This window comes from Squalius cephalus, assembly GCF_949319135.1.
Source record: "Squalius cephalus genome assembly, chromosome: 13".
NCBI lineage: Eukaryota > Metazoa > Chordata > Actinopteri > Cypriniformes > Leuciscidae > Squalius > Squalius cephalus.
In genome coordinates this window covers 7612063-7627646 of record NC_137134.1, presented here as the reverse complement: position 1 = coordinate 7627646, position 15584 = coordinate 7612063, and the positions used below count along the sequence as shown (strand labels likewise).

Below are 15584 nucleotides of genomic sequence, written 5' to 3'. Positions count from 1 at the left end.
AAGTGCATCTATCCATCATAAAAGTGCATCTATCATCATTAAAGTGTATATCCATGATAAAAGTGCATATATCATCATAAAAGTGCATCTATCCATCATAAAAGTGCATCTATCATCATAAAAGTGCATCTATCATCATTAAAGTGTATATATCCATCATAAAAGTGCATCTATCCATCATAAAAGTGCATCCATCCATGATAAAACTGCTCCACACAGCTCCAGGGGCGTTAATAAAGGCCTTCTGAAGCAAAACGATGAGTTTGTGTAAGAAAAATATTCATATTTAAAACTTCATGAAGTAAAATAACTAGCTTCCAGCCAAACAAACATACGGATTTGCCCTAAGTGTAAAGCACAACTTATGCGAGTAATGCGATGTACTGCTAATATTTACACTACGCCATGACACACTACGCTACTTCTGACATCACAAGTTGCGCAAGTTGTGCATTAGGCGCAAGTAGACTCACTGTGTATATGTTCGTTTGGCCGGAAGCTATAATTTGACTTTGTTAGTGTTAAATATGTACATTTTTCTTACACAAACTCATCGCTTTGCTTCAGAAGGCCTTTATCAAACCCCTGGAGCTGTGTGGAGCAGTTTTATGATGCACTGAAAAAAATGTTATGTTGACTTTACTTAATTTTATTATGTCAAGGCGTTGCACGAAATAAATGTATCTAAATCCAGATATATTTTTTAATTTGAGTGTACTTATATTTTGTAAATTGGTTGTACTTATATTTTATAAGTAATTTCAGATGAATTATATTCATAATTTTAGCTAAACTATTTTGAGTTGAATTTACTCAATTTTTTCAAGAATCAGCCTGTGAATCTCAACAATGGTGACAATTATAAAGCATGTTGCAGTGCATTCTGGGTGCCACCAATCAAAACTCATTCATGGCTCCCATCATGCATTGCTGCATGAATAAATAATGAGCTTATGATCAGAGGTGATCTGTTTGTCACCATTGCTGAGATTCATATGCAAATTCTTGATGTCTGTGTGTGCCTACATAAAAACTATTTTTTTAATTTTTTTTTAATTGATTTGATCATATGAATTTCATTGAAAAGGCTAAAAAATATTATGCTGTATAATATTATGGGCTCTATTTGAATTCAATGATTCAGGTCAAATGATTGTGAAATAATGATAATGTTAAATCACTATCAACACCATCAGATCACCTTTTCTATTTGTTCATCTGGCTGTTATAACTCAGGTACAGCAGCCAAACAAAATCTAAAGTTAACAGTTTAAGGGTAAAGAGCCCAACTAAAACACACACTGATCCCCATGATGGTAACTTAAAATTACGGTTTTAACATTACGGTTTTCTCCTTCAGTGATTCTGCTTGTTAACATCAGGTGTCTTCAATGTTGGCAATACAAAAAAAAGAGTTCTTAATTCATCTTTGACATCTGTCTGTTATTCAGATATTTTTGTTTAAAAAAATTTAAATGGTTAACTTTTAAGGAATTAATTTGATTAATTATTACTCAATTCTAATGTGTTAAATTTAATTAATAATATTGCTTGTAATCAGCACAATTTTATTGAGTAGATATAGCGTATTCATTTTACAGTGTATATGGAAATTAAATTAAACTTATTTTTTTCTAATTACTTTTAATTGAATGAAATTAACTTGTTTTAAACAAGGGCAGTGAATTTGAAAATTAATAATACAAAATAAGTAGGATTAACTAACACATTAAAATCAGTGAAATTAACCAGATAAAAACATGTAACATTTACAAGGGGTCAGAATCATTTTTTTCAGTGTGGACAGATGCAGTTTTATGATGGATAGATGCACTTTTATGATGGATAGATGCAGTTTTATGATGGATAGATGCACTTTTGTGATGGATAGATGCACTTTTTTGAGCTTCAATCTGTTGGTTGCAATTCACTGCCATTATAAAGCTAGGAAGCGTCCGGGTGTTTATTAATATAACTCTGATTGTGTTCGTCTGAAAGAAGAAAGTCATATACACATATAGGATGGCTTGAGGGCAAATTAATCATGAGCTAATTTTCGTTTTAAAGTGAACTACTCATTTAATGACTTAAATTCACTCCAAATTCAAAATAAAGGTATAATAAATCATATTGTCCCCAAAATCAGCTAATTCTAGATGGATTATGACTTTTGCATTGTGAGATTATATTCATGACATTTAAGCACATATTTTCCTTACAAATTGACATTACCGTAATGCATAAAAATGTCATTTTCATTACCGTAATTCAAATTGTGAATATGTGATTGTGGTATTAGCCACTTTAATTTAAAATCAAAATGTTATTTTCCATACAGTAATGAATCAACACTGAGAATACAAAACAGTCTCAAAAATAAAATGTCTGGATGCATTATGGTAATGTTTTTTTTTTTATTTTTTTTTATACGTTAATAAAAATTGGACGGCACAACTAAAAATACTTAATTGTCATGAAAGTAGTTACAAATGCAAAATACAATTTTGTTGAGAGCACAGAAACCGAAAATTTTTAAATCTGCTCATGTCCGTCATGACATACCTTCTGCAACTCACTCAATCACCACAGTTATGAATTTGCACACATAACTAGTTTTTTTTTTTTTTTTCATTCCATCTCGCGAAATGCCCTCCCCCCATGCTTTTCCATCATTTTTCTATGTAAACATGCACTAGACAAACGTGTTTGATCGTTGTACCTCACGTCTTTTGTGAAAAAGACTCATTACCATGATGCATCCAGAAATGGTATATTTTATATTTGATATTTTTTCAATGGTGATTCATTACCATAATAATATTTAAAAGCTTCTTTTTTTTTAATCAGCATAAATTAATGTGGCGAACACTACCAGAATATGTAATTTGTATTTTTGTCATCACATTACAGTAATGAGAATAGGTTTTTATGCATTACAGTAATGACTAATTTGGAAGGAAATGTGCTTGATCATCATAAAGATAATGATTAACAATTGCAAAAAATCATAGTAATCCTAAAATAAGCTTAATTTTAAGTGCAAAATGATTTTTCATATGTTCATATGTGTCATATGTGTTCTAAAATATATACCTTTCATTATTAATCATTTCACTTCCCTGTTTCTTACATTAAAAAAATAATTTAAAAAAGCACGTTCTGTGTTCACATTTACCGCTGTTCGGTGAATTTTCGCTGACGAAATCCAGTCAGTTCAATAGTAATCCAAATGAAAGATTTCCACGCACAGATTCGCAAATGAAATTTTGCTTGTGTGTTCAGACAGTGTGATTCATATTTGGCGTATTACCCCAAAATCTAAATAAGATATAATAAAAACTAAAATATTGTAACTAAAATAAGCTTATTCTAAAACTATTATGACTTTTGCATTGTGACTATATATTCGAAACAATTAAGCACATTTACTTAACAAATTGTCATTACCGTAATGCATGGAAATCGAATTCTCATTACCGTAATGCGAATAAAAAATGTACAGTTATAGATTGTTGTAGTATTTGTCACTTTAATTAATGCTCATTTAAATTAAAAGCAATATTTTTCATATTATTACAGTAATGAATTACCATTGAGAAATTTCACTGAAAGTTTACTAATGTGACACAACTTTAAAGATACACTAATTGGAGCTTTTTTTAATGTTTTGGTTTTATGGATATAGTCTGTGTGTTTTTTTTGTTTTGTTTTTTTCATGATTTATTAACGTAACGCAACTAAAGTGTTACATAACGTATGTGATGAGTATTTGTAATATTGAAAACCGGACATTTTCCTCATTCAGAGCCGGTTGGATAATCTGACATTCCCTAAAATGTTTGATATTTGACTTGCTTTTGGAGCTAGTGTGTCCTCAATCATATCTTCCTGTGTTTGTTTGTGTGTGTCTGACCATCTGTTCATGAAGGGATATTACTCTATGAGCCCTTATGATGATGGATATGTAAGTTGCTGAATGTTTCATCGTCGTACTTCCTGCCGTGCTGGTCTTGCCTGCGTAACCATTAGCTCTGCCTGTCTTCTTCCTCCTTTGTATTTCGTCCCAAAGCCTTCTAGTTCATCTAGTTCCCATTAGACCGCCTTAGTGTCATGGGACGTACATTCTTGCTCAGTCTAAGAATGATCCACTTTGTCCAACAGGCATGTACATTGTTGCTGAATCTCAAAGGAAGCACATAATGCTGAATACTTTGAAGACTGCTTAGTATTTTGGTTTCACTTATTTGTCTCTTGTTCCCCAGAGTTGACAACAGTTCTATATATTGCAGGTCATATCATGAAAAATATTTCCTTTTTCCCTTTTGATATAATCTCTGACTTCCAGGCATCAGATAAACAAATCTCATGCTGGCCTATGCTTGTTATCAGTGCCAGGTTTTGTGCTTCAGAAACATGAGTCACCGGATTGTGTTGAAGGAGGAAGTCGGCAAAAATAAATACACCAAAAATAAGTAATATGCCAACTTACATTAATTCAACATTCTCTGAACACAAGTCTTATTATCTTAAAAAAATAACATCCTGTATATTTTTACAGAACAATACGACAACAATAATTAATCATTTTAATTTGTGATTCTTATAATGACACAATATGCTTGGTGCATGGCATTGATCAAATATTAAGCAACATTGATAGTAATAAATGTTTCTTGAGCATCAAATCAGCATATTAAAATGATTTCTGAAGGATCATATGACACTGAAAACTGGAGTAATGATGCTGCAAACTCAGCTTTGACATTCACATTTTAGCATATTCGAAAAGTTATTTTAAATGTCACTGATTAAACTGTATTTTTTAACAAATAAATGCAGCCTCTGTGAGCAAAAGAGACTTCCTTCAACCAGGATAGGCTCATTATGTGCAAACCCTGATTGTGAAATCCACATACGCAGACCGGCTGCAAATATCCTAAGCAAACACTTTAAGATTGGCCAAACTTAGGAATGTTCGCATGAATAACTCCGGCTATCCGGAATGTTCTCCTCAAACCAGTTTGAAGTCAAACTTGCATTATATGAACAGCCCATCTGAGAAGGATGTTTACATTTGACAGGTCCTCATGCCTCATGAACCTGAATATCTTAGATATCAATCCTTATTCTCCAAATAATGCCCACTCGATCCACCTTCTCCTGGGTTTCGGTGTATCCCTCCCCCATGGGAAAGAGTCTAATTGCATCCTTAAGATGCCAGAATTTGCTCTGTTGGAAATTAGATCCCGCAGGTGCAGCGCTATAATGATCTTGGGGAATTCCTTTCACTAACGCCCCGTCCTAGAACCTTCCAGCTTTGCGGACCGGTCATTTATTTGTTTCAGGTCATTCACTGCATGTACTCGTAACCCCCCCGTACTGCATGCGGTCGCAACTGTTGTAAAGCGCATGCTAGTTTATTACTGAATACTCACGTTGAGATAGAATAACTAGCGAAAAGTTCACTAACACACACACACACAGGCATTTTGTTTTTATTTGCAAGCCGATGTATCAACAAATTATTTTTTTCTTCTTGATTTAGGCATCCTCACTGCTGAGGGCATCTGTCGCACCTCAGTAAGTTGTTTTTTTACTTTGAGATTGATTAAAGATTGGTGGAAAGTGGTTTTGGGAGTAATCGAGGGTATATCTGCTAAACATTTGATAACTTGATGTGGATCACACTTTTGTATCACATCCGTTTGTATGGCCCTGTATTTTCATTGACCCGAAGCAAGTATAAAATATTATTATGGTATATATAAATATATTTAGCTGTATTATATTATAAATATTTGATATGTCAAAATCTACAGCTGTCGATAAAACTTTACAGACTTTACAGACACTCATTCTTTAAATGTTTTGAATTGATTAAAATATTATCTCAACCAGCTTATTAACTCTGGCATCTTGTACTTTCCAAGTCATTTAAATGTAATTTTGTAAATGCAATCCAACCAGACCTTGGAAACATGATCTACTATTTTTTTACTCCATAGAATTGGCAGCTGAAACCTGAAGAGCGAGATCTCATGTGCCGATTTGTCATCTTTTTTATTTCCTGTTCGCAGGAGGCCCAAAGACGTGCCGTTGCTGCCTTCGCTTGACTACGAAAAGCTGAAGAAAGACCTCGTGAACGGATCAGATCGACTGAAGGCTTTGCTGCTTCAAGCTTTGCGCTGGGTAACTCAGAACGAAAAACAACAGCACTTTTGCTGGCGGGATCGCAGGGTTGGGAATCGGATACATGTTATAAAATTACAATTTCAATTCCTCTTATCGATTCCTTTGTGTGCATTTTAATATGACTTTAAATCATTCAAGAGTCTTGTTTTGCAATAAGACTTAGAATAAATATGAATTATATCTTAAGGTTTTTTTGTTGTTTTTTTTTACCTTATTGGAATCGATAAGAATCGGAATCGTTAAAATTCCAACGACACCCAACCATAATCTTAGGTGTTTTCTAAGTCAAGGATCACTGATAGTATTGCTCAAACCCAAGAAAATAATAAAGATTTTGGAGTGGGATCTTTTGACATCCACTGAAAATCCCTGAGCAATCGCTAACATGCTAAGAACCACTGCAGTGTGTGCATGGCCAAACTGCAAATGTAAATCCTTTAAACTTAAGGGTTAGTTTAGTTTTGTAAGGGATATTTTGTTGTTTTATCTCAGTCTCTTTGAGGTATTTTCTGTCCTATGGAATATGCATTCGCATCACATGCCAATTTTCTTGTAATTTTCCATTGGTCGGCAGAGGTTGACTCGATCTCTTCATGGTGAGCAAAGAGACACAATACTACAGGCCTTCATCAGCAATGATCTTCTGGAGCGGTACAGTACCGAACAGGTACTTAACAAACTCCTTGTCATGGAAAACTGCATGTTGGATCATTTTATAATTCTAAAATAGCCTAATATTTAAAATAACATCATTTATTGGGGCGCTGATATCGTGTATTTAGCTATTTTGACACATTGTTTCCAACTCTTAACATCCGTATGCTGCCTCAATGCAAATACGCAAAGATTTATTTTTTTATGCTTATCAATGTTCAATGTCGAACATCTCTCTTTCTGTTACTTTACTATAATTAAACAGAGTTCCACATAAAAACATGTTTAACCTATTCTCTGTATGGACTATATATTAGGATAGTATTAGGGATGCACAATATATCGGCCACCAAATCGGTATCGGCCGATAAATGTTCATTTCTAATGTTATCGTTATCGGCCCAATAAGAAAATTAGGCAGATATATTAAAGCTGATAAATACTGGATTATGTCCTTCAGCTGAGACACCTCAGATGTGCACTGTTCAACATGATGTTTTTGAAGTGCTTGAAATATGATTGGAATCACTTCAAAAAGGAAAATATAGTTAGTCTGTCATATAGGCTACATAAAATTACAATGAGAACATTATAATTGTGTGTTTGGGACACGGATTTTAAGGGTGAGACTTTTGTTTTTGTATTCAGGCTCTCAAAAAGTATATAATAATTTGGATTTAGATTTATCGGCCAATATATCGGTTATCGGCTTTCGAATATAAAGAATAATCGGTTATCGGTATCGGCCAAAATGTTCATATCGGTGCATCCCTGGATAGTATGCTAAATCAGTTTTGAAAATAGACCCCTTTTAATCGACCCCTTTTATATCATTCCAGTGTATTCAAATTGCATTCCGATTGAAAACATTAATTTTGATACGTGATTGCTTTTGGCAGTTCACGATGAGGACAGGTATCAAACTCTTCTAAAATGTGTAATCTCAGGTATTTATGATAAATGTGGACGATCAGGTTTCAGCAGTTAACGTGACTTGACTAATTTCCAGTCAGTGTCATCTAGTTCCTTGTGGGACAGTCTAGTCAGATATCTTTCGGTCTTTGTGCAGGCTGGAAGATAATATCTCATGTTACTGTAATCCAGAACAAATGAAATTGTCCTTTGCAGACAACACATTGTACCAAGAGTAACTTTTTACATAATCGTTTTGTGTACTTTGCAGAAAACTGTTCTTCATCTAATAAAATCCAAAAATGAGATTGTCAGACAGTATATGGCAAGACTCATCAATGCCTTTGCCTCATTGTGTGATGGTAAGTGAAAAATATTTTTTCTTTTTGTTCCTTAAAGCAGTTAAGCAAACAAGGACCCACCAATCATAAACACACACATTCCTCCATCGCTCTAGGTGGCGCTATAATAAGCAAAGTTGTTATGTACCTCCAGAACTCTATGGGCTAGAATCAAAAATCTGCCTCTGAATCATTTGAGCTTGTGGATTTTGTTATTTCCACCTTTTTTTCCGCCATTTCGCATTTTTATTTACGTTTTTCGAACTTTACAATTTTCAATCCGCTTTGTACTGTTACAATGTTGGTAGTCTGTGTAAATGAACAATGTTTACTCGTTCTCCGTGTTACCTGGACCTAAAAAATATACTTTTATTTGTCAGCAAAAGTCTAGACGCTTGACTACAGATTATACTTCCTCATTTTTGTATCCCCGCCCACAGACAGTTGATTTGACAGATTCTTAACAGAACACTTATTGTAAAAGTAGGTTTATCACTGAAAATAAAGAACAATATGAAAACATTCGTTATTATACTTAACATTATTGTGACTAAAAGTTTGCTAAGAAGCATTTCCTACTCAAGCAAGCCGGTATTTGACTCTGGTCAAGCGTATCCAATAGGAGTGGTCTTGGACAACAACATGCCCAGTGCATTATGGGTGTCTATTACCTATTTGGCAAAAGGGAAGACTGTTTTTCTGTTTTCTCTAGTCATGTAGCAATATTTCAGTTTTTTGTTTCGCCAATCTACCGCATAGGCAGCCAAGTTTTATTGAAAGCCCATTTTGAGAATACCCTTTTAAGGTATGGTCACATTTACTGTTGTTTGGTCAAATTTCCACAGGCTAAATGTAGGAATGCACATAATTGGGAATCACACGCTATAATTCTCTGTGTACAAGTTGGTCACGCGGATTCGTTGCTCTGATAGCTACTCTACATTCTTGTATTGATGGTTATCACTATTGACAGTAAAACATTTACCTTTTTACCCACCAGTACGTTTTTTGGCCCTGGCCCAAACAGATTAAAGTAAAATTTAAATTCATTTCTGGTTCTCAATTCTCAAAATTTTTGGTTCATCATATTTACAATGGCAATTGTATAAATTGTATATACACCTCTGTCTTTAGTTCTGAAACGTGTTTATTGTGGTCTTATGCCTTGTTGCACTCCCAGGACGCATGTATCTGTCTCAGATACCCTCTTTACTGAGGATTCTGTTTGACTGTCTGAAGACTGAAGAGAAAGAGTCTGTAACTCGAGAAAACGTGCTTGCGGCGCTGCAGAAACTCAGCCTCAGGTATGTCACTCTGTTAATATAAATGGTAATATATTTAGAAACATTTAAAACAAATATTAACGATTCCAGTTTTTGTCCAGTCAAAAACATTTTTCAAACAATACGACCTGCAACAAACTAGCAAGTAGGTTCATGGCTGTGACGTAAACTAATCTTGGAAGCTTGTTTCCGCCGCGAAAAAAAACAGGTAATTGTGACTTTTTATATCACAATTCTGACTTTTTTCTTGCAGTTGCGAGTTTATATCTCACAATTCTAAGAAAAAAGTCATAATTGGGTTATAAAGTGAGATATAAACTCCTAATTGCGAGAGAAAAAGTCAGAATTGCGAGAAAATTGCTATCGCCAGGTATAAAGTCCAAATTTGCGAGATACTCGCAATTCACCCTTGGCAGGGAGTTTGATTGACAGGCGATCTGACCAATCATAATCCGCCATCCGCCGAATCCGCCATTTTGTCCGACAAAGCAGTCAGGAGAGTTAGTAGATTAACCTCTGTGGTCTTGAACTTTAAAAAACGGAGTGTACTGATGTCTTTCCGCGGTTAAAACAACATTCCTTCTGATGTTCATTCATGTTTATTTGATGCTATAAATGAACTAGAAGGAAGAGATGATCGTTCATGAGCACTGAGGCTCTACAGCGATCTGTCAGACACATTAAGGAGCCACAAAGCGTTATTTATTGTTTAAATTTCTTTAAAAAATGACCAAATTTGAAAGTTGAGACTTTGTTTCATATCAAAAGTAACCTGGTCTGTCCTGTCTCAGTGTGTTGTCAGTGTCCTCTCTGCTCCTCCATGTATTGTTCAGTGCGTGAGAACATGGTGTGGCTTGTCTCAGACATAGCAACAGTAACTAAAGGGTCTTGGCAAACGGTCAATTGGGAGAAAAGTCAGAATTGTGACATAAAAAGTTCCAATTACCTTTTTTAATTGCAAATTTATATCTCAAAATTTTGAGATTATAGCACGCAATTCTGAGGAAAAAAACTTTGAATTGTGAGTTATGAACAAAAATGTATGAAATCCGATATGAAAGTCCGAATTGCGATATATAAACTTTATTTTCCGCAATTTGCAAGATTTGACTTGCAATTTTAACTTTTTTTTTTATTCTGTGGCGGAAAACAAGCTTCCGTACTAAACACCCAATGGCTATTTTTTTAAATAAACAAATTGATGTGGTTTCAACAGGAAATACTTCAAGTGATTTCAAGGGGTCTTTACAAAAATATATGTTATTATTTATTATATATCATATTAAAAGCCTAAAAGCTGCTCAGTGTGTGTGTGTATATGTTCTGCTGTGAGCAGGCGAGCGCAACAGTCTGCTATGATCAGAGATGGTCTGATTGGCTGGTTGGTCAAAGAGCTCCACGACTCCGACTGTCTATCCGACTACACCCTTGAATACACCATCTCCCTCCTCATGAACCTCTGCCTGCGCACTAAAGGTGACACAATGAATTATTAATCTAAGACATTGTGTATTGTGCGTCAATCATCCTTTGTTTTAGACTTTTATTTGCATTGCTTATTTTAGCAAATCAATGTTTACTCATGTCGCTCATGTTTCAGGAAAGGAAAAGTGTGCGGAGATGGCCAAGCACGTCCTGAAAGTGCTGACGGAGCTCTTAGGACATGAGAACCATGAGGTACATTGCTAATTGCTCATCCGCTATCCACAAACAAGGTGTGTTATTTGTGCTTGTTCTCCCCTTACAGCCTTCATGATTACTGAAACTGAAGGCGTAAATCAGCTTAGTCCTTTTTACGTCAACCTGTTCTCAAATAAGAGGGCTTTTGTCAACTTTGGATTAAAAATAGTTTGTCTTGCAAATGTACCATGAACTATTCACTCCCTTTTTGAAACTTTAGAAGTGGAGAGTCAAGCCTACACTTTATATTATATTCAGAAATTTGCTCACCAGCCTCAAAAATTCATTGCAATATTGAAACTTAGTAGTATTAATTGAATAACTATTAATAATAAACTATTAAGCTGAGCAAAAAAACTAACAAATATTATGTTACATAATATATATATATATATATATATATATATATATATATATATATATATATATATATATATAATATATGTGTGTGTTACAACAAAATATATTGTATTTGTAGTTGATTCAACCTTCGCTGTGGTTCAAACATACTGTATATAATATACATTCTATACTTTTATTTATTTTTTCCAACATTTTTAACTCATTGTGTAATAAATACAGTAGAATAATAAAATAACAAGTAATATATAAAAATAAAAGTAATTGATTTTCCTTTAATATCCAGTCCACTTCACCCATTTAAATAAAAAATAGGCGCAATTTATAAGTAAAGTCATAATGTTTTATACAATACTAATAGTTTCGAAGCAGCTTTACAGTAATAAACAGGAAAATTAGTGGAAATGTCTCACAATTCCTCAGTTATGCTCTACAGAAGACAGGAGTGTCTTCAAACAAAACTCATTTCAAGCTTTTTTTTTGTTTTTTGAGATGCCAAAGTTTCAAAGATCCATTGCATTTGTTTTCTTGTGTGTAAATATAGATTCGCTACTATGTGAATGGAGCTTTATACAGCATCCTGTCCATGCCAGAGATACGAGAGGAAGCCAAACAGATGGTACGTGTTTAATCACTGTTCATTCACAAATCCTAGGCAATATAGCCTAGACTCCAATTCTTTGAGTCATAAAAATCCCATTCATTATCATTACTTTAGCGATAACATTCAAACCTTTCAAAGTTAAACAGTGATGTGTGCCCATGTAGACGTCACAAGTAAGGAGGGAATAAAAAAATAAAAAAATGTCTGATAGTTAAATTCCTGGTGAAATACTACACTACCCATTATCCTTAAGTGAAATCCACCAATCAGAAAAGTCACTGTCAAACATATATATATATATATATTTTAAATGTTTTTGGTAAAAATGAATAAGAAAGTGGTTACTTCACAGAATACAAATAATGTGAGTATTTTGTTGTTGCGTTTAGAGTATGGAAGAGACCCTACGCTGTTACAGTAAAGAAGAAAATCCTGAACTCAACAGACAAATCGAATTCATCATCAAACTGCTTAACTCAGGTAAGACGAAAAAAAGCCGATCACCTCAAAAACGTTCGCTTAAAAACAAAATATCTGTCCTCATCCTACTCAACCCAAGTGCCTTTTTGAATAATATCCTGGCCAGCGTTTTCAGTAGAATAAAGTGAACGAGGACTGGGTTATCAGCTTCAAAAGGGACGGAAAACACCATAAATGCATCATAAACTCTGTCCATATGACATGGAATAACGGATATGAGTCATTTGGACTACTTTTATAATGCTTGTCACTTTCAACTGTTAATATGTTGCGTTCCATGGATGTCATATGGGTTTAGAACGACATGAGGGTGAATAAATGAAGACAGATGGATTTCCATATTTCAGTGATTCATTTGCCTTCATTCATAACTCTGTCGTACACAGCGGACATTCCCGAGCATGAACCTGAGTCGGGCGATGAAGAGGATGATGACGACGATGATGATGAGGTAATTCACTTTAATCTTGTCTTCTGAGAAAGATTATTGCTCAACACGACTTCTGACGTCCTATAATCTACAGGAAAGGCTATCAATGCTATTTTATTAGTATTGGCGGTGTTCAGATGATTTACTGTTTAGTCACCTGACCTGTCTGTAATTCTTCAATCTTGTTAACAGGAAGATGTTATGGAGGCAGACCTGGATAAAGAGGAAGTCCTGCAGTCTCAGCCAAAAGAGCTCAGCGGAGAGTCTTTACTCACAACCGAGTATCTAGGGGTAAAACATCACACTACATTTATATGACGATAGAAACCAAATCCAGGCTAAGAACTTCACACACAAGGGTCTTGTTGGTCAAGAGTCAGGACCAAGCGGCAACATTCTGATCTGAAAAATGAAGCCTACCCAGAAGTGCGAAAAACTGCAATACATCGAAAATCCGCTAGGGGCAGGTCCCAAAAGGGAGCAAATGTCCATAGCCCCCATGTTAAAATGTCCGTTTTCACAGCATAAATTCATGTTTTTACAGGTTGGTCCCATGGACTTTTATTGTATTTTTCGATAGGTTCCGAGTGCCTGACAACTGTGAGGGGGGTGAATTTTTTTCTAACTCGTTAGTTTAGATCGTATTTAGATATAAAATGTATGACAATAAGGGCGTGGTTAACTTTGATTGACAGCTTGATTGACAGCTGACAAGGCAGCGCCACGGAGAATGACAACATAAGAAGCGCCATTTTTTAATACAGTTGACATATAATACTACTGTTTCTGTATCATGAAATGTAGTTTTAAGAGTTTTTCAGGCGAGAATGTAGTTGTTTAAAGCTCAAATCTGTGGTTTATTTATAAAGTTTTATGAAAATTGTATCCAGTTGTGAGATCCAGCGATGACCGGGCGCTCGGCGTTCATGTACCCCGCCGGGAACAGCCTTTCCTCGGCTAGTCGTTCTGAGGTTTGCCGCGGACTCTGGCGTCTCTGTAGTGGTTAAACATGAGATATAATTCGTCTTGTGTATATGTAATGGGCGATTTTTGGTCTCGTAAATCTATAATTTGTTCCCTGCCAATCGTTTTGGCTGTGGGGAAGTTTCATAACTTTATAAGCTATCAACTTTACCGTTGTATGGTAAGACTAGAGCGCTGAATTTGTATGTTTGACTGAATTGTTTGCTTTATTTGTATAGCTTCTTGTAACTTTACCTTTTACTTATACTTTTATAATGGCTAATATTGATAAAACTGAAATTTAACAAAAAGAGACTGGGTTGAGTTTTGTCATTTTAAATTTTAATACAACGAAGATGATCTGTAATGTTGTTTACTGCAAAATCTGTTGTTTAGTACAAATGCACATATTGCCTGGACCATATTAAAATGTTTAATATTTTTATATTATATTTAAAACGAAAAGAGGCAGGTGTGTTTTAGATTTTGTTTTTTTTATAAATAGGCAAACGTTATGTGCAGTGAATATAATCAATATGCGTTGCCTGAACCACATTTGTGTGGCTATAATGTTTAAGATTTCTTTAAATGAAAACGAAAAGAGTTAGTGTGGTGTTTTATAACATATTTCGTTGCCTAAAATATACACAGAGATAACCGAAGTAGCACAGTGAGCTGAGTGACGCGCGCTGTGTCAGAAGGTGGGCGGGGTTAGGATTTCCCAAGATTTTCCAAGATGGCGCCGCCCATACCCCCCATAAACGGCTTCAAACCCGTTCTTCAGAAAGTCTATGGGTGACGTCACAGACGCTTTGTCCATGTTTTTTACAGTCTATGGTCAGGACCCTTAAATATAAGTGCCACACCTTCGTTTTTGTCATTAATTAAATCCCTCGCAAAGGAAACAACATTCAAGATATCAAAAATCTGAAAGCAGTTACGCATCCTTCGTGACTTTACAGCAGCAATTCATAGTTCACTGCTCTAACGTAAATATACTTTGAGTGTAAATGAAGAATTCAGTTCAATTCATGTCAATTACAATTAAGAGTGATCTGCTATCAGAGGTGACTGTGTCCAAGTTATGCATTTCAAAAATGTACATATACAAATCACACAGTTAGGCAGAAAACAATGAGCTTATGACATATAGAAAAATATAGCATTGATGCATGTTGATTCAGAGTGATTCATCATCTGAAGTCTTCGCAGGGGTTGGCGTTGTCTCTTCACAGGTGTTGGCCATCTGAAGTCTTCATGATAGGATCAGAATCCAAACTAGAGCTGACAAACTCTCTATTTACCTTAGGATGGGCATCCCGAGATAAAACAGAGAAGCAAATGAAAAGTAATTAGCGTAGCTGCTGTTCGTAACATTAAGCAAAAATAATCATGTGCATTTGATCTGATATAACTGGAGCATTAGGTTATGAGATGCATTATATGAATGCTTGGCTAAAGAGATGCATCTTTAATCTAGATTTAAACTGGAAGAGTGAGTCTGAGCCCTGAACATTATCAGGAAGGCTATTCCAGAGTTTAGGAGCCAAATGTGAAAACGCCCTCCCTTCTTTAGTGGACTATTATAGAATATTCTAGGTACTATCAGAAGCCCAGAGTTTTGTGATCTTAAAGAGCGTGATGGATTGTAGCGCTGTTAAATACAAATGAGCTTAACCATTTAG

At 34.9% G+C, this 15584-nt stretch overlaps 1 protein-coding gene across 3 annotated transcripts in view; it reads left to right on the top strand.

The window, feature by feature from the left end:
- The window catches only part of armc9 (armadillo repeat containing 9), a 55220-nt gene that overhangs the window by 12055 nt on the left and 27581 nt on the right, over positions 1 to 15584 (top strand). For 2 of the 3 annotated variants that reach the window (XM_079889694.1, XM_079889693.1), the window contains exons 10-21: positions 3929 to 3964; positions 5546 to 5580; positions 6078 to 6189; positions 6767 to 6859; positions 8030 to 8120; positions 9280 to 9403; positions 10719 to 10858; positions 10983 to 11059; positions 11967 to 12041; positions 12416 to 12506; positions 12893 to 12957; positions 13129 to 13227. In XM_079889694.1, the coding sequence (XP_079745820.1) occupies positions 3929 to 3964; positions 5546 to 5580; positions 6078 to 6189; positions 6767 to 6859; positions 8030 to 8120; positions 9280 to 9403; positions 10719 to 10858; positions 10983 to 11059; positions 11967 to 12041; positions 12416 to 12506; positions 12893 to 12957; positions 13129 to 13227 (1038 nt within the window). The remainder of the gene's footprint in view (positions 1 to 3928; positions 3965 to 5545; positions 5581 to 6077; positions 6190 to 6766; positions 6860 to 8029; positions 8121 to 9279; positions 9404 to 10718; positions 10859 to 10982; positions 11060 to 11966; positions 12042 to 12415; positions 12507 to 12892; positions 12958 to 13128; positions 13228 to 15584) is intronic. The other variant, XM_079889695.1, reaches the window with a different exon arrangement.